The sequence below is a fragment of the Ochotona princeps genome, chromosome 10 (genome assembly GCF_030435755.1).
Source record: "Ochotona princeps isolate mOchPri1 chromosome 10, mOchPri1.hap1, whole genome shotgun sequence".
Classification (NCBI taxonomy): domain Eukaryota; kingdom Metazoa; phylum Chordata; class Mammalia; order Lagomorpha; family Ochotonidae; genus Ochotona; species Ochotona princeps.
In genome coordinates, this window is record NC_080841.1 from 61626071 (window position 1) to 61645894 (window position 19824).

Below are 19824 nucleotides of genomic sequence, written 5' to 3' on the forward strand. Positions count from 1 at the left end.
TGAATCATTCAGATAGTTTCCTATAGTGATCACTCTGGGCAGTGGAGCCAGACCTGAGAACCAAGTAATCAGAGATGGGGTGTATGCTACATACTGATCATGACTTCAAGACTACAGAACCACGAACAACTTCTGTTTACTGTAAGCACTCAATCTATGTTATTTTCTTATTGCCACTTGAATAAGTATGACACCCCATGAGAAGAGGCATGGGCTTAACGAGACTTAAAGGGGGCTTGTTAAGAACTTTGAAAGGTCACTGTTTTGTTTGCTCTGTTTATATGGATTGATGAAGTAAGAATGGAATAGGTATTCTTAGTCCATCATTATTTCTCTATTACTATAATGGAATTCCACTAATTCAGAGAGAATTAGGTAAACATTGACATCTTAATCCTGAGCAATATGTTAATTGTTTTACAACTCCAGGTCCATTTTCTTTCGTGTTTTCAGAGACACAGTGAACTCTGTCTTCTCTTTGGCCAAATCCTTTTTTCAGTCTCCATTCAACTCATAGTTTTTTTTTTTTTGGTAAATAATTTCAGTTTTTGCCTTTTACATCTTTTTCCTTTTAAATGTTTCTGAAATAATGCCTCCTTTTTATGTGGTGCTTGATACCGAAGAGCTGAGACATTTCCTTTTTTGGGATCACTCACTTTGCATGGGAAAAGGAAATTTTTTTCTCCCATCATTCCATTTGACAGTTTTGAGAAAACCTGCATGGATGTCGCTTGGTGCTTATAGTTGATGTTTCCTCTGAGAGGAGACATAAATACTATTCTTTGTCAGAGACCTTGGTTTGCAACCTCATCGCAGATGGCAAGGGCAGAAATGCATGTGGGAGGAAGAACTCATATCTTGAAACAATAAGCCAGAGCACAGAATGGTGTTGGACTTGCTCGTTGAACACCTCACTCTGGCAAGAGCTCAGGTCCTTCTACTAGGGCACATGCCCTTCATCAAGTGACTTTTCATACCCCCCACCATCCCACCACCTTCCATCTTAAAACTTCTGCTACCACATTGAGGACCAGGTCTCAAAAACATGAACATTTGAGGAACCGCAGCTTCCAAACCATGGGGTCAGGTGAACTGAAGGTTAAAATTTTACATGAGGACAAGTTATCTTTCATCTGAAGATGTGAAACTATTGTATCCAGTTGAATTAATAAACTTCAGAGTTTTCTTGCTGTCCATATGCTTATTAGCAGACAACTGTGTTGAGTGTTGCAACCTAGCAAAATGCTTATTTGTAGCAAATCAATTTTCTTTGCTTTCTACCTTGGTGAACAGATGTTTTTCTGAGTTGGACTTTTTTTTTTAACTTTTTCCTTCAAGCTGCCACTCACAGTCACGGAATTCACTGATAACATGTTAAACCTGCGAAAAACCCATCTGGCGGGTGGACTTGCTCTGAGTGGCACAGGTTCTGTTTTTGGGGGCTAAAGAATTAGAATGGGTTGCAAAGAATGTGGTTGCAATTTTAAAATTCTATGTCTTGAAGCTGTCATTTGATGTTTCTGAAGCTGATATCTTGGTTTCAGAGAAGCTGAAGCCATTGGCTGAGGATCTCATATAACTCTAACATTTTCAATGCATGAAACCTGGAATTAATACAGCCTTAGAAGTAGAAAACATGAACTTTAAAATGTTGTGAAGGAATAGTGAATTGCCCACAGAAAAAATATTTGGACAATTGAGGGTCACACTGATAAGTACTTTTTCTTTCTTCCCTTTCTTCTCATATCTTCAGCAGGACAAAGGTTTATTAAAGGCTACTGATTAAAGATGGAAAAGTCTTTGAGCATGAATGTGTATGTATGTGTATATATACTAAGAATTGTATTGAACAAAACATTTCCTCATCCAAATATAATAATTTTCATAATTTTATGTTTTGTTTGATTTTTTTAGATGACTGGTGCTCAGCAGGAATGAAACCAGAGCCTGATAAATAACAAGTCATTCTGATACAGTACGACTGTGTCTTAACTGCTAGACCAAACACCTACACTCTATTTTCTTAATGTAAGACTTAGAATATGCATCCATCCTTTGCTGCTTTACCAGGATATAAGCAGGAAGCTCGATAGGAAAAAGAACAGCTGAGACTTGAACTGAAGCCAATGTGGATGCTAGCGCTTGAAATCAGAGAATAAGCCAATTGAGCCATCTTGCTAGCCTCCTGAAATACATTTTCATATAGTTCTCTGATGTTACACTCTTGGACCATCATCATAAAAATCTTTTAATCTACTATAGCTGGACTAAATAGCTTTTACCACATCTGTGCCCCCTGTCTTCCTAGGTGTCATTCTATATTATAAATACCATTTAAAAAAAGATTTATATATTTTTATTGGAAAGGCAGATATGCAGGGAGAAGGAAATACAGAGAGAAAGATCTTCCATCTGCTTGTTTACTCCCCAAGTGGCCACAACGGCCAGAGCTGAGCCACTCTGAAGCTAGGAGCCAGCAGTTTCTTCTGGGTCTCCGATGTGGGTGCAGGGTCCCAAGGCTGTGGGCCATCCTTGACTGCTATCCCAGGCCACAGGGAGGAAACTAAATGGGAAGTGGAGTAGCCGGGACACGAACCAGTGCGCATATGGAATCCCAAGCGCAAGCAAAGCAAGGACTTTAGCCACTGCGTTACGATGCCAGGCCCTATAAATACCATTTTACATTGGATTATAAAGATTGCTTGATCAGATGAAGAAAGAAGGAGTAATGTCTCCACTTTGAGAAAACATTTAGTACAAAATATACACAAATATCACAAAGTGTCTGAGACAGATTTTAACCTATTGCATGATAGGTTCAAGAGTATTAAAGTCTATTAAACAATATATTGGAGGGTCATGACAGAATTTGCCCTATTTTTGTTTAGTTCAACATTTTTACCAATTAATAGTGTGTATTCATAACATTTAAAAATGTCACAATGTTGAGATAAATACAAAATATGTGAAGTAATAGCTATAAGATCTGTTACCTAGACTGGTCAGAGACAAGAGGAAAACAAGAATATTATTCTGTAAAATAATCAGTTGCACAACTTACAGTATGGGGGAAACACAGGATAATAGTATCAATAAAGCTATGGTTCATCTACTCCATGGAATACTACTCAGCTATTAAAAAAAACAAAATGCAGTTCTTTGTGGCCAAATGGGCCAAACTGGAAACCATAATGCTAAGGGAAATGAGCCAATCCCAAAAGGTTAAATACCACATGTTTGCCTTAATTTAAGATGATATGATGTTATGTATAACATGTTATGTTTTGAATGTTATATGTTGTGTATAAACTAAAATTGAAGTATAGGTGAGGTGGTCACAGAAGGTGGCTGGGAACCCGCATTTACTTTTAACATATTGGTTACTCATTACTATGTCAATTAATTCCATAATGATGTAAATTTTTGCTGATGGTATGTTGGAGCTTTCAATTGACTGGGATGATACTCTGCTGGCTCTGTCATCAGACCAGAGAGGGTATACCTAAGAAGCCGTTGAACTTGACGGGACAATAAGATGCTGGACTCTATGTTTGGTATACGCTTGCAATGGGGAAATCTCAACTGAACTTGAGCTGTGGTTATGCAACAAGGTGGAGGAATCCACCATGGTGGGAGGGTTTGGGGAGGGGTGGGGAGAACCCAAGTATCTATGTAATTGTGTCACATAATACAATGTAATTACTGAAGTTAAACAATAAATAATTAAAAACAAAACAAAACAAAAAAAATAAACAAGGTACTGCTTGGGAGTTTTTGACATAAGGATTTATTACTAGTCGAGAGTGTAGTTTCACTAATGCAGTTTTTTTGACCTATTTTTATATAAACTACCACGTTGCATGATGCACAAGTAAGAGTGATCAAGCTCACTGAAAAAAATGTAGAATTCACAAGGGGTATGAGGCAGGAATAGGTGCTTTACAATGGGTAAGCGTTTTTATAGATATGAGTACATGTTGAACAGACAGAGGTTTTCTTCCCCCCCAAGTAAAACAATAATGCAAAAATTTATTAACAATGTTTGAAAATTTTTTACTGCTACTTCAAGGAAATAAATCAGAAAATATAAAAAGGCAAACTGAGGCTTTGATACAGAGGAATAAGATCATCAAAGTAGAAGTGTGTGGTGAAAGGACTTTTGTCATGTGGGTGCTTCAGACCAAGCATCAAGAAATTCTGAATACATTCTCTTATGGTGGGATACATGGTATAATGGATAGTATGGAAATTTAGGAAAGATCATGTAGTGTAATTAGTGTTTAGAAATGGTCAGCCTAAAGATAATTTTGCTTCTTGTAAGATAAGTCCAGTGTGATTCTCAAGGACTCATTGACAGCTAATTTTGAAGATAAAATTCAAGTGTGAAAAAATGCTGAAGAGGAAATTCAAATTCCTCTAACATGCATGGCATTTCCACCTAATTTCCTTTAAGATATACCTCCAGAGACATGAAAGATCCATGAAAGAATCAATGAATTGATTCTAGTTTTATTTTGGAATCCTTTATAGTTGCAATCTTGGCTCCACCTATCATGTGGCTGGTACAAATAAAAAACTGTGGAACATTGTCTTCCATTTGGACACAGGAAGAGGAAGGAAAGAAAGTCAGGTGTGTTGCTGGGTGTGGACAAGGATGAATCCCAAACACAGTCATTATGTGAAGCTGAATGATGGCCACTACATGCCAAAGCTTGGATTTGGTACATCTGCCCCTTCAAAAGTAAGTGAACCCCAGGGAGTCTGAGAGAGTGAATGTTAACTGGCCTGGAATGGTTGTCAACAGACAGGAGCCTTCACTTGATGGACAGTCAGCAGTTTAGAATGAACCATCTAGGCCTCTATTTCTCTGTCTCTAACTCGTATCTTTCTAGGTCACAGAGTTCTTTTATGCATTGACAGGACAAGTTGTTGACTGTGGGGATTCAGAGGCGAAGAATTATGTGGTTTTATTTATTACTGTTATTGTTATTTCCTAACATATATGACATGTTTATCATGAGTATTAGGTACTGTGCAAGCATCACCTCAGTTAATTCCTCAATAATTTCCTAGGTGAATATTTGTTATTTGTTATGTTTCAAAACTGCAAAGCTCCAGCTGTGCTGCCTGTGCTCTTCTGTTGCCCCATTCAGAGCCAGTCTGCTCTGTTACAGACAGATTCCTGAAGTTCAAACAGCACAACAGGAAATTACAGTGTTCAGGTCTGTTTTAAAGTAGAAAAGTTTTGCTGAGTGTGTTAGGACTGGAATTATTTTTCAGAGAATTTCGGTCATCACACATATAACATAGAAAAAAACCACAATATCTTAAAACCTTAGAAGATTAAACTTAAGAGACATAAACTGACAAGTGGGTCAAAATTTTGTCGCTCATCAAGAACACTAAAAACTGAATCACAGAATTCACTGTAGTGAAGTTAAAATGTTAAACTCTGTTCATAGTGAGGTAGCAGCAGTTTTAAAAATGCTTCCTTAGAGTTATCCCATAGTAACAGACCAATGTGCTCCACCATGCAAAAGACATACAGTGAAACTACATAAAATAGCTGTCAGAGCCAGTTTCTTTTTCTTTTTTTTTTTTTTAAGGATTTATCTATTTTAACTGCAATTACAGATTTACAGGGAAACATTGAGGCAGGCAGACTGATTTTCCTTTTGTTGGGTAACTCCCCAGATTTCCATAGAGGCTCAAGTTTTATCTATGTCCTCTCCCTGGGTGCAGGGGCCCAAGGCTTTGGGCCATCCTCCTTTGCTTTCTCAGGCCCCAAGGAAGAAGTTGGATAGGGCATGAAGCTGGACACCAACCAGACTGCATAGGGGATGCTGGTGGTTGAAGGCTGAGGATTAGCTAGTTGAACCACTGCATGGCTACAGTTTGTTTTCAATGGCATGATTATCCCTTAAGTACCCAGTGTTGTACCCAGTGTTTATAACAATTGTTAAAGACAGAACAATGTCATGAGAATGGAACAAACTGAACCATAATTCACACTTAGAAGAATAAAATCTTACTTGTGTGTTTAAAATCCAGACTGTAAGAGTCACCAACTAGAATAGAAGCTTCTTTAACACTGTTATCTTGGTTCTTTTTCCAAATGTGACTTCAGTCCATTCTTCAATCATTTACTGAAAGAGAAACATGTTCCAGTGCTTGTATTGTGAAATTCTTTGTCTCTATATATTTGCTTTCTGGAAAGGATGTAAGCACAACATTTCAGAATTAGTGGTCAAAATTGCAATCATTTGAAATTTGAGGCAAGCCTTGTAAATGTTATTGTGAGATGAGGTATTTAAATCTTGCTGTATCATTTTTTCCTTCTCAATCCTTCTCAGATATTTGGTTGTTGATCAAAGGACAGATTCATGAAACCCTTGTGTAGGAAAGTAGCATGTTGATTTCAGTCACTTTGCAGGTTGTAATAAATACTAAAATAAATTAGTGTTTGACATGGCTTCATAGGTTAACCCAAAACTCATGGGGAGAATAAGTAGCGTCCCCAAACTGTCTTATGTTGCCTTATGTGCAGAAACTAATCACTGCCATTGTAGTGTTGCAAGAAAAGATGTGTTTAATTGAAATTACAGAGCAGAGTTGAACAAATCTTCATTTCTGAGCTTCCTGAGGAGTTAAGGCAAAGCATTTATAGACTGAAATTGGGAACGAGAGGTAAGTGTTTTGCTTTTGTCCAAGATCCTGGTTGGTCTGGTGACCCTCCTTTGTTTTGTCATTAATATATACTACAGGGAATTTTGATGATGGCAAAGCAATCTCCTGTCAGTTTGGGAACTACATGTAGGTGGAAGTTACTTTTTTCTTTGGGCCTTGAGCTCCTATGGGCTGGAAGAACCCTTGAGACAGGATTTACAATCTTGAGCTGTTATCTCCAGTGAAAATAAATTAACTCATGACTAAATGATTAGAACTGTTTAGGGTAGGTGATACCATCCCTTTATTGCAGTGAGTTAATTTACCAAGTAGTTGGTTTGCTATTTTAAAAGTAGGACAAGAACACTTATCAAGAGAAGCTGGGAGACTACTGGAGTCCGAGCTGATGATATCTGTCTTCTGGATTAAACTGTACGCAGGCCCAGTTTCAAAAGAGGACAGATGGGGAAAGTAACCTTTTGATCTTACTAGTAAGATCAAGGTATTTCAAGTCGTATGTGTAATTATTAACTGACAAATCAATTAATCAATTAACAACTATAATTAGGCTCCTAGCTGATACTAACAGTCTATGATGGGAGTTTGTGTAGTAGACTTATTCACTTCTCCATAAAAAAACATTTGATGCACACCTGGGCAGCTGGGTAACAGTACTCATTTGGAAAAAAAAAATGTCTTATTTGAAATACAGAGGGAGAGATACTCTACTCACCGGTTCACTACCCAAATGACCCCACAAGGTGGGTCTCTGTCAGCCTAGATCCAGGAGCTCGGAACTGCATCTGGGCCTCCTATGTTGTTGCCAGAAGCCACTATTACTTGGGCCACTATCTATTACCCCTTAGGTGTATCATGAGGAAGCTACATATAAAGAGGAGGTGGGACTGGATTCTAGGCTTTCCCAAATGGAATGTGATTATGTCATTTGGGAGCTTAATCTTCTGTGCAATACATTGCCCCAGTGCTCAATATTGTATCACGAAATGCCTGGGGAAGTTCAGAGGTCCCAAAAGGATGAATCTGGAGTAGCTGGTTGTCCTGGGAAGGCTTTCAGGATAGGCTAAGCTGAGTTTAAACCAGGCTTGCTGTCAGGCAAAAAAAGTCTGTGAATCATGGGATTATTAAAGTCAAATAGAAGGGGAATGCTGAAGATAGAAGGACAATTGCCTACCTGTGCATATGTGGACTTCAGAATAGTTCCAGTGTTACTCTTGAAAGCTCTATTAAAAATAAAATGACATTTAAAAATCATTCAAATGTATTAATTATTGAGATGTCTTCTAGAAGGGTTGCTTTAGAGGAAACCAAAGAAGGACGCAAAGGAAATCCTTTAACACCTATTACTTATCCTGAAAATATGCAGGAATATAGAGGGAGAAATCAGAAAGGTTGTTGCCAATATCCAGGCGAATAGTATGAAAGGAGATTGAGGGATGCATTTTTTAAAACAAATGGACGGACTTTATTTACTTTTTTTTTTTAAACATGCAGATTGCAGTCACTCTTACCTTCTTAATTTCTGTGTTTTTGCCAGTTTTTTCCAAGTCAGGACTTCCTTGATGATCAGCATATCTTCCAGTTTCAGGAATGTCTGTCTAGTTATGGGTGTTCCATTGGCAGGACCTGCCCTCTGGGTGTATATTAAAACACTCTCTCCAATGTATTTCACTTTGCAGCCCCTTGCTGTGGCTTTCTTTTTTATAATACATTTTTAGATGAAAAATGCACTAGTTGTTTTCTCAGCTGCCTCCCGTATACGCTCCACTTCAGAACAGGTCATGTAAACTATTTTTTTTTTTTTGCATCTTTTTGTGATATATTACCATTGGTTTCTTTATTTAATTTTTTTCTTTTTAAATACCATCTGTAATCCATACTCGCAGAATACCCACATAGTAGGGAAGATTATGCTTTTGTTCATGGTTGAATCTGCAATATTTAGTGTTTAGAATACAATTAACAACACAGGAAGTATTCAATAATTGGTTGCTGAATAAATATCCACTGAGATGTCTTGTGAAATGAAGGAGATAGAAGAATCATAAATAACTTGAAGAGCTTAGTTGGGTAGAACCTGCGAATGATGTGTAGTAGGAACTAATTTTCAGTGAGTTCCAACTGCTGTGTTTCCTTATAATTTATTTTTGATGAGTGAGACTTGATTTTCCAAGTTCTATGGTGAAGCTCATTTCACCAGTTCATTTCAGACAAAGGGTTACCTTGCAGCTTAGTGTACATTTCCAAGACCAACCACTAAGGGTAAGTGAGTAGTGTTGGCAGCAACAATGGGTGAGAATGTGCCTGAGGATGTACTCTGCTCCTCTGTGAAGTGGACAGATCACCAATTCTCCTTGTTTTTGTTTTACAGGTTCCCAAAAGTAAGGTTTTTGAGTACACCAAAGTGGCCATTGAGGCTGGTTTCCGTCACATTGATTCAGCACACTTCTATGAAAATGAGGAGCAGATTGGGGCGGCTGTTAGAGAGAAGATTGCTGATGGTACTGTGAAGAGAGAGGACATATTTTACACTACTAAGGTATAGAGACTACAGGATACTGTCATTTCAGATATGTTATTATGAAAAGAAAATTGTTCTGCATTTGAGTATTTTATTTTTTACAATTGTGGAGGCATATCATAGAAACAGAAAACACAAAAGTCTTGATTTGGGCCTGTGCGGCACAATGGGTTTCATCACCTTTGATTGTGAGGTGCTTATCAAGTTACCACTACTCCAATTTTATGCCCCTTCTGTCTGATACACCTGAGAGGCACCAGATGATGACTCAATGATTTGGCTTTGCTCCTGACTTTTTCTTGGCCTAACCCGACTGTTCTGGGAATTTGAGCAGTGAACGAACAGATGTAGTTTCATTGTATTTCTTCCTCCCCATCTCATCCTCTATCATTTTACCTTTTAATAAAATAGCAAGAAAAGATGATACTTTCATTGTTCTGAAATGTTCTAGCTTTGTCAGTATTAGATTTTCATAATGTACTCTTATTCATAACAATAATTATTTAACAATAATGTCTAATTTTGACCTCCAAAAGTATGCAATCAAAAGCCAATTTTTATCCTTTTGTTGTTGTTGCAGCTTTGGACTACGTTCCACCGGCCAGAAATGGTTCGGCCAGCTCTGGAAATGTCATTGAAGAAACTTCAAATGGATTATGTTGATCTTTTCCTTATACATATTCCAGCTGCTATGAAGGTAAGCTTTTCGTTTTCTGTTGTGTCCCTAATGGGTTCATCAATGATATTTTGCATTATGCCATGTCAGTTTGATATCTAGGTAGTCTGTGTTCCTTTTGAGAGAGGTAGACTTTAATGATGGAAGTAAAACTGCTAAATGACTTGATTTTCCTAGAGAATTGAGTCTCACCATCACTAAGACTTCTGCAGTCCTACTGTCCACCTTTCAGAAGAATTGAAGTATGGTGACCATACTGCCTGCACTTCAGGCAGTTGGGTGCAATACCATATGTATTATTTTATTGCGGTTTATTGAATCATTAGCAGTTAGAGTCCTCGAGGAAGTTGAATGACTACAAATTCAGAGATGTAGGGAGAAAGTCATACTTTAGAGATTAAACACCGTTCCCACTGGTACTTTTTATCTAAAAGTAGTGAGAGGCAATCTGAATGGCCTGGATTGCATAGCCAGGCTTCTTTGGACTTTGCTGATTTGACCTCTTCTCACTTTGGACATTGACTCAGCAACTCTGATACCCTTGCTGTGTAAGAGACAGATTATTATCAACAATGAATAAACTTCTAATTATTACAATACTCCAATCATGACTGTCCATAGGAAATGAATTTAATACAACTGTAGGGAACCTCAGTCTTGTGGACTTTAGTGCTATTTGTGGGTAGAAGATAGATGTAATGGTGTAGCCCATTGTCTACAGTGTCTTAGATGATTCTGATTTTCTTCCCCTCCCTTAGTCATCCCTTACAGACACGTGTATGAACATGTACACTCAAACACACTGCAGTTAATTACAGCTTCCTGAAGGCTGTGTGACAAATGTCCATAGGAATCAGAAAGCTCTTTCTGAAAGAAAACCTTTTTCATCCTGTCTTCTTTCTGTTTTCTAGCCTGGGAATGAATTTCTACCAAAGGATGCCAAAGGGCATGTTATTGTAGATCCAGTGGACCTTCGTGACACATGGGAGGTATGTACTGCTACAGTGAAAGGCACCAAAAACAAAGTTAGAAAGTACTACCTGGGGACCAGAAAAGATAGCTTTTTGCTACAGCAGATATTTGATCTCAGGGTACTGAACCTGTGTTCTTTGCTCCTGTCTATAAAATGAGGGAGGTAAACAAGGTAACCTCTAAGAATTTCGAATTCTTAATTTTTTCAAATATTTGTTTTATTTAAAGGACAGAGTGATAGAGCAAGAGACAGAGGAAAAACATATCTATCTGCCTGTCATCCCTTGAAAATGGATAAAATGATTGAGTTCCAGTAAGGCAAAAAATAAGATTCTAGAAATCCATTCAGATTCCCTACATGGGCATCATGGACACAAGTACTTGGGCAATATTCTGCTGCTTTCCCTGGTGCATTACCTGGAAGCTAGATCTGAAGCAGAGAAGTCAGAATTGAAAACAGTGCTTTAATGCTCTAATATGAAATGGTTATGTCATAACTGATGGCTTAACTTCCTACTCTGCAGTGCTGACCCCAATCTCAACCTGTTTGGATTAACAGACATTTCTTTGTACAACAGAGAAGTTTGAGGCAGTTAGTCCTCCCAAGAGATCCTATAGAATAAACTTAACAAGAGGTAGAGTTATGTCCAAGATAGGATAAGGACATCTCTAGAGTGAGGGAAAGAGGCAGCCTGACTTACCACAAGGGTGCTCTTTAAAAGAGTGGAATCTGCCCTCATAGAGCCCATAACATATTTTTTTCCACATTTTTGGGAAATAGGTGTCAACAAAACCTCTGCTGGCAGAAAATTTGCAGCACATCTTTATGTCTGATTCTTTACCATTGTTAAAATAACTAAAACCTTAACACAAATTAGACACCATTGAAGGGGCAAGGGTTGTAAAGGGGAATTTTAAAACAATTCAAGATTCATTTTCCTTAGTGTGATTGTGATACAATGAGGAGGCAAAAATCAATCTGCCTACCAGTAAAATGCATTAGGAAATAATACATTCATGTGATAAACTTGTTTCAGCAAAGTTATTATAAATGTTGAAAAATACATACAGTTTTTAGAAACTCCTGTGATAAATGAAAAAACAGAGTACACTAAATGTTTAACTACACGTTTCCCACCTCCCCAGGCTCTGGAGAAGTGCAAAGATGCAGGATTAACCAAGTCAATTGGGGTGTCCAATTTCAATCGCAAGCAGCTGGAACTGATACTGAACAAGCCTGGACTCAAGTATAAGCCTGTCTGCAACCAGGTGAATATTTACCACTCTGGGATTTCTCTACATTCTGCTCTTCACATTCATCTTCCTTAATTCACTTTTATTATGTTTGTTGCTTGATACCCATTGCACAGATTATCATTCCTTTTATGGCAATAAGAAACACCAGAAAAGCGCAAAATTAGTGGAGTGAGGGAAGCATGGCTTCATTACTGAAAATTAAGTCTCAGGTTTGTATGAATCATTCAAATGGGGATAATGAGTTGCCAGTGTTAGAATGGCAATCAGAAAGATGGTCTGTGCTGGAGAGACAGACTTTTGGGGGCATTACTTTGTGGATAATAAAACAGAAATGGATTAGTTTTCCTGGAGAAAGTGATAGGATGAGATGGAAGAAGACAGGAAAGTCTACTGTTCAGGGCCAGAGAAACACAAGCAAGGAGGCAGAAGTGTGCACACAGGTAGAGAGAAATGGGAATTGAGGAGATTGTGGTATCAGACTTGGGTATCCATCCCGATGGAAAAACATTGTATTTAGTAGCATGCAGTTAGTGGACAATTTTTCAGAGGAGTTAGAGTGACAAGAGAAAACGCCAAATCAAAACTTACCATAAATGAAAATACTGCCAAAAGAGCATGAGAAACAGACTGAGAAAGTGAGTTTATTTTCATGAACAATCTTTTTCAAATTCATTTCTATAAGGGGCATTCAAAAATTCATGAAAAATGTACCCTATAAAATTCCATGATCGATTCATATTTTTTGCATTAAAGTAAATCTAATTTTACTTTCCTAGAAACTTTTGCAAGCATTCTCATATGTACTCCTACCACTTGGTTATTTGAAGGAGATATTTTATTAATTGCTCTGAAAATATTGTAGTACATATATTTAAAATATGTGAACATTATGTCTATATATATATTATATATGTATACATATATTATGTATATGTAAATGTTGTTTTCCAGAATACCATCATCCAGCCTACATTTTTTGCAAGTTTTATTTGTGTCATTAAATATCATGAATGTTAAAACATGACTAATATAACATTTTCATAGATACTCCTCTCAAACTAGAGTGGATTCTAGATCCACCTGCCTGTTATGATCAGAAGATGTGTCTCTCCAGTCTCTTTTCATCTATAATTCCTCACTCTTGTTTTCCCCTCCCTTTTTTTCAGCTATACTTTTCCTAATCAAACTTCCATTCCTATGATTTCATTCTTTCCTTCTTTTCTCAAATTTGTGTAATACATGAAATCCTTTCCTTTGACAATTTTCCACAAATTTTTTCACTGAAGAGATCTGTGCTATTGTTGAGCATTCTCCTTTTGTGTTTCCCATAAACTGAAGATCAGAATGAAATATTTGATCACCATCAGTAACTTCTCTTTTCTTTCATTTAAGGTTTAATTACTTATTTAAGATGCAGAGTTACAGAGATGGAGATACAGCGATAAGGATATAGACACAGTCATTGACAGAGACAGAAAAAGAAAAATGTTCCATCTGCTGGTTCACTCCCCAAATGGAATAGGAACAGCTAAGGCTTGGCTAGGCTGAAGCAAAGATGCTAGAAATCTATCTAAATATCTCACATGGACATAGGGTTCCAAGTGCTTTGGCCATCTTCTGTTGCTTTCCCAGGTACATTAGAATGGAGCTGGATTCAAAATGGAACAGCAAGTGCTCAAACCAGCTCCCTTATAGCTTACCTTGCAGCACCACACGCTGGATTACATTTTTTATATACTTAGATTTCCATCATTTGATTACCAGAAGCTTCTTCATGTGAGTTTCTGGTCTCTTTGACAGACTTTATTTTCTTTGTTTTTTAAGAGTGTAAGCTTTCCTAGGCAGAATTTTTTGATTTCCTGCTGCTGATGATATCTGATATCAGTCATTAAAGAATTCTGGTTTCTTTTAGTAAAAGCTGACATTTAGAGAAATTAAGTTTGAAAATTAGATATTTTAATGATTTAAGACATTCATAAAACAAAAGAATAAGAAGATATTTACTTCACCTCTCTGACATCTGCTGGGATTTGGAGCTATTTCAGCAATTGCCTAGGGAGAATGAGCTATTTAAATAATGTAGTACTTATACCAACATAGTATTAGAAGTAGAGGTGATACTTGAACTTAATGGGTTATGGGCTGTAGATGCTACAAGCAGTGTCTTAATTGATGCATGTATTCTGATACCTTTTGGTCTTGACCCATTACAGGTGGAATGCCATTTTTATTTCAACCAGAGCAAACTCTTGGAGTACTGCAAGTCCAAGGACATTGTTCTTGTTGCTTTCAGTGCCTTGGGATCACAAAGAGATCCGACCTGGTAATGAGAATATGAAAATTAACATATGTCAGCAGTACTATTGATAATGGAACACTTAAAATATGTTTTTATACTTCATTATAAAATAGCTAGGACAAAAAAGTAAGCACAACATAGTGTATTGAATTTCCCCTGTTCCAAAACCCAGATTCATTGTCACCTACATTCTCCCACTCTGGATTCACATATATGTTCATCTGTTCCCAATATGACTCCATATATGTGTGTGTATGTGTATTTGTGAATACATGTGTATGATTGTGTATGTATATGGAAAGGGGGAGAAAGAGAGAGAGAGAGAGAGAGAGAGAAAGATAAAGATAGAGATCAACATCTAAATGTCCTCAAAAAGCTGGGGCTATTCCAGGCTAAAGTCAGGAGCCTGAAAGTTCTGGATCATACACATGGGCCACAAGGACCAAAATACTGGGAGCTTTATTTTCTGCCTTAGGAAATGAATCTTAGAAAATCTTAGAAAATCAATCTTGATTAGAAGCAGAGAACCAGAATTGACCCAAAATCCGGAATTGTAAGCATTTCCAGCAGTGACTTAACTTACCGTGCTCTATCTATCTATCTATCTATCTATGAATGATTCAGAAGAATGTACTGACAGCTACAGCTTCTATTCATTGATTCACTCCCCAAGTGCTTGAAATTACTCAGACTTGACTATAGCAAAGACAGGAAGTGAGAATTCAGAATCAATATCTGATGTGGGTGCCTAGGATGCATTACCTGAGCCATCAGTACTTCGACCCAAGATCTGTCTGAGCAGGTTCTGGGATCAGGCTTAAGACTGAGGCTCAATCTCAAACACTGTGGTGTAGAATATGGTGTCTCTACCACTAAGCCAAATGCCCTTCTCCCTCCAAATATGATTTTTAAAAATGGTTTTTAAGTCTGTATCAATCAGCATGCATATATTTTAGATATGATTCCTTCTCATCTCCTGGAAATCACATTATTTTCACCTCATAGCAATTTTGTATATTTTAGTACTTAATATGAAAGAAGTTATTAATATAAAATTATTTTTTAGTATTGCATGAGATTTATGGATACAGTTGCAAGAATCTGTAGTTCATTCCACTTTATGTTGATTGTACATATCTGTTACTGAAATCAACTGTGGTCCTAAAATACTAAGTGGATAATTCTTAAATAAGCAATTTATACATCTCTTGCTTTTATCTTAAAGTATTTATTCATTCCATTTGAAACTGGAGAGAAATGGAGAGAAAAAAAGGAAGAGAGAAAGGCTGAGGCAAAGAGGCATGAGTAACATTCCAAGTATTCACACTGTGGTGACACACTCAGTAGTCACTTATTGGTTATCTTGGTTATCAGATCAAGTGTCTCAGCATTGAGTGCTTGTGTTCAAATTATCCATGGTTGACAGTATATAATGATCTCAGAACACAACAGTAATGATGATGCGATTTGGATGTGCCAAAGAGGAGCTGTAAAATGCTTCTACTAAGTGAAAACGTAAAAACACTTGATTCAATTAAAAAAAAAAAGATATGCTGAAGTTGCTAGGTTCTGTTAAGAATGAATTTTTTATCTGTGAAATTGTAATGAAGAAAAAATAAATTTGTGCTAGCTTTGCTCTTGCACCTCAAGCTGCAAAAGTGTCATTAACAGTGCGTAAGTGCTTCTTAAGACAGAACAGTCATTCAAATTGTGTATGTGTAGATAGGAAACATTATGTTATACGTAAAATTCTGTAGTAGCTGTAACTTCAGGTATGCATCGAGGATCTTGAAACTTATATCCCAGAGTATCGACAAGACACAGTGGTAAATATCTATATTGATAAAAATATTCCAGTATTGGGGCATAAATATTACAAATGTTCACTCACCTACTGATGACCAATTTAATTGTTTTCAGTTACTGCCATTGTGAATGAATCTTATATTTATGAAATTTTTTTAACACTACCATTGTGTACATATTTCTGTGAATTGTCTGAGGGGCTTGTGTTAAGAGGTGAACACAGTCTTGGTTTTACATCTTACATCTTTAATATTACATCTGTGTATATTTCCACCCTAGGATTGATCAGAATAGTCCATATCTCTTGGAAGACCCAGTCCTGAATGCCATTGCCAAGAAACATAACCGAACACCAGCTCAGGTTTCCCTACGCTACCTCGTGCAGCGTGGGGTGGTGGTTCTGGCCAAAAGCTTCAATGAGAAGAGAATCAAAGAGAACACTCAGGTGATGCCTCTCCAGAGGAATGTGTGAAAACATGTCTTTTACAGGATGGCATGTGTCATGTCTCATTATACACAAATATCATCTCAGGGTCCTGTAAGGGGCATCTTGCAGGATGGGAAAAGAGAACGCTGGACTCACAGTCCAATGTTTTATCACCTTTAAGTTAGGTTGGCGACTTACTAGTGCCTGTATGAATTTCAATGCCTTTGTTTTATGAGACTTTCCATGTATAGATTCTTCTTCATCTTCTCCACTTGAACTCATATGTGAACTTTAAGCTCAAGTTGAGAGAGGATTAATTATTAAAGAAACGAAGTGCTCCACTACACTTGTTCTTTAACCTTCATAGTACTTGGCTTGGCTCATGAGTATTTTTATTAGTTTAAATTTACTCGTTTGTATGATAGTGTGCTGTTTGGACTTAGAGCTCAATAAAGTGACACCCTCTGTGTCATTTTTATCATGTTCGCCCTGGTAGAGACCTTGGCAAGTAGGAAGCTGGATAGAACCTTATGGATCAATATGTAATATTATTTGTCAAATGCTTCCTTATATACATCCAGACCCCTTAGGTCAACCAATGGTCTTTTTATTTTGAGCCTATTAAGGATTTTTGAACTTTCTCCCATTTTAATAAAACAGGTAAATTTTCATTATGATTTTAGTACTTAAAAAGATGACACCTGGAGCATATTATTTATAATGTATTTATTTAAATCCTATAAGTATAGATGAAGTCAATACATTTCAGAGAAAATCAACAGATACATTTTTGTGAAAATATTCACAAAATCACTTTAGTTTTTCATTATGTAAACATTGTAAAAAGTCACTATATTTTTATTCAACTCAGTATTGTAAAACATTTTATATGACAGCATATTTCTTCTGGAGTAATTTTAATGTAGGACCAATGAATGAGTTAACGAGGGGTAGAGGGATAGATGATAAAGATGGGCAGATGACACAGATAACAGATATATGAGAACAAAGACAGATGATTGACACATGAACATGTGTCATGCTACATTTTACTTCAGGATTTTTCCTATGAAAAGATGTTTGTTTTGTTTGTAGTTTTATTTCCAAAATTAAACATACATTCACTATGTACTTTTTATGCTTTTCCTTTTACTTAAATAAACACTTTCCAACCTATCATGTAGATAGCTACAGCCTTGGATTTTCTGTGAAGTTATTTCCTGGATGCAGTAGGGAATTTAGTCTATTTATTTTTTAAGTAGAAATATTTCCTTGTTATTAAGGGGCTACACACTATAAATAAAAACAAAATTGGATTTCAGGGCAAGAGATTTGTTCAAAGGGAAATTTCCTTGAACTAAGATTCTTGTGTCTATAAGTTCAATAAGAAAGGTATTTAAAAGGGGAGAGCAAACATACCGTAAGCACACTGGTTTTGGGAGGTATGAGGTGAGGGAATGGTGTGGTTCAGGAATGGAACAGTTTTCTCTTGATATCAACAGGCTCTTTTGGAAAGGTTATTATGTATTTTAAGGCTTTGTTTCAGTTCATAGCTGGGTAAGGCTGAAGGGGATAGTAAAGAAGGAAGTGCCTTTAACCATGCCAAGGGAGTGGGCATATGGTCCTTACGTTTTAAGAAAAAAATTGCTTTACTATTTAGTAAGTCTGGGAATTGATAAATTGTATGTCTCAAGATACAAGTAACAGAACTTGGGCGTAAGTTCTTAAGTTGAATTTACCTGGAAGGTGATAAAGATGAAAATCTTCCCTTAATGTGATTATTCTCACCAGTCTCCGAGGAATGCTCTCGTATGTCCAAGTGAAGGAAGCTTCCATGGAAAAATATCAAAATGGTTCTTCCATCTTTTTCAGATTTTCGAGTTTGAATTGACTGCAGAGGACATGAAAGAATTGGATGGCCTCCACAAAAGTTTCCGATATTCTAGGTTTCTATTGTAAGTGACCCCTATTGTTTATTTCACAGGATATCCTGTGTTGCACAAATGTTAAAATGGGCATAATTGTTCCCTAATCATGCAAGGAAGTCCTGGCTTGGGGATAGATCGGAAGAAGGAACTTTCCTGTAGATTTCAGAGGAGAAATAGGTTCTGTGACTCAACCTCTGAGCTAGCAGAATTGTTTAAACTCATGTATTGTTGTGAATCTATTTCTTAGGTATTATCTATCCTAGAGGCTCTTTGTACAGGGACCACTGACTCATTAGACACAGATGTACAGATCTTGCTTGGGTAGAAGTGCCTTTTTAGTATGAAGAGAGAGTTAATAAATTACTATTCCTTATTCTCTTTCAGTTGCATTACTCACCCTGAATATCCATTTGCTGATGAATACTGACCATGAATTATGGAACATGACTACCAGAATATTTTCTTTCTTGACGCTGTGGACAGAGGATTTGTTTTTGGTAGATATGACTAGGAAAACAGTGCTGGTATTCTCTGCTGGATGACCTTGTCACACTATGAAGTAATCGATATTTTAACACAAGGGTGTTTGTTTTCTCTAAGTAATAAAGTAATGGCCAAAATTGTAGAAAGTTTTGAAAACAAAAATGAAAGGACAGACAATAAAAATAAACAGTAATCTCCTTAAAAATATTTAAGTTTTGGGCTTGGCATGATAGCTCAATGGCTAAGTTCTCACATTGCAGGCACCCAGGATTGCATATGGGCACTGGTTCATGTCCCAGCTGCTCTACTTTCAGTCTGGCTTCCTACCTGTGGCCTGGGAAAGCAACAGAGGATGGACCAAGACCTTGGGACCCTGCACCCACGTGGAAAACCCAGAGGAAGTACCTACAACCTGGCTTTGGATTGCCTCAGCTCTCGCTATTTTGGCCACTTGATGAGTGGGCCAGCAGAGGGAGGATCTTTCTTTGCCTCTTCTTCTCTTCACAGATCTGATCTGCTTTTCCAATAAAAATAAATTAGCCTTTAAAAATATTTAAGTTTTAGTGCATTTTACTTCAGGATTTTTCCTATGAAAAGATGTTTGTTTTGTTTGTAGTTTTATTTCCAAAATTAAACATATATTCACTATGTACTTTTTATGCTTTCCCTTTTACTTAAAACAAACACTTCCCAATCTATCACATCTTGTTTAAAATTGCACTATTATGTTTTACTTGTGGTAAGACAGGACATCTTATTAATCACTTAATT

General features: G+C 36.9%; 1 protein-coding gene across 1 annotated transcript; it reads left to right on the top strand.

Annotated features, from left to right (window-relative positions):
- Positions 1 to 4625: 4625 nt before the first annotated feature.
- On the top strand, positions 4626 to 19443 carry LOC101527977 (aldo-keto reductase family 1 member C15-like). Its single transcript, XM_004588485.3, has 9 exons — positions 4626 to 4741; positions 9056 to 9223; positions 9786 to 9902; positions 10793 to 10870; positions 12000 to 12122; positions 14324 to 14433; positions 16495 to 16660; positions 18515 to 18597; positions 18955 to 19443. The coding sequence occupies exons 1-9, from the start codon at positions 4655 to 4657 to the stop codon at positions 18995 to 18997; spliced, it is 975 nt and encodes a 324-aa protein (XP_004588542.2). The 5' UTR covers positions 4626 to 4654; the 3' UTR covers positions 18998 to 19443.
- Positions 19444 to 19824: the final 381 nt, after the last annotated feature.

What these genes read in the sequence shown, in the direction of transcription:
- LOC101527977 (XM_004588485.3), top strand. Translation starts at nt 4,655, where the DNA reads ATGAATCCCAAACACAGTCATTATGTGAAGCTGAATGATGGCCACTAC. An exon ending in GTACATCTGCCCCTTCAAAA is followed by an intron (nt 4,742 to 9,055) that starts GTAAGTGAACCC and finishes TTTGTTTTACAG; the next exon opens with GTTCCCAAAAGTAAGGTTTT. An exon ending in TCACAAAGAGATCCGACCTG is followed by an intron (nt 14,434 to 16,494) that starts GTAATGAGAATA and finishes TTTCCACCCTAG; the next exon opens with GATTGATCAGAATAGTCCAT.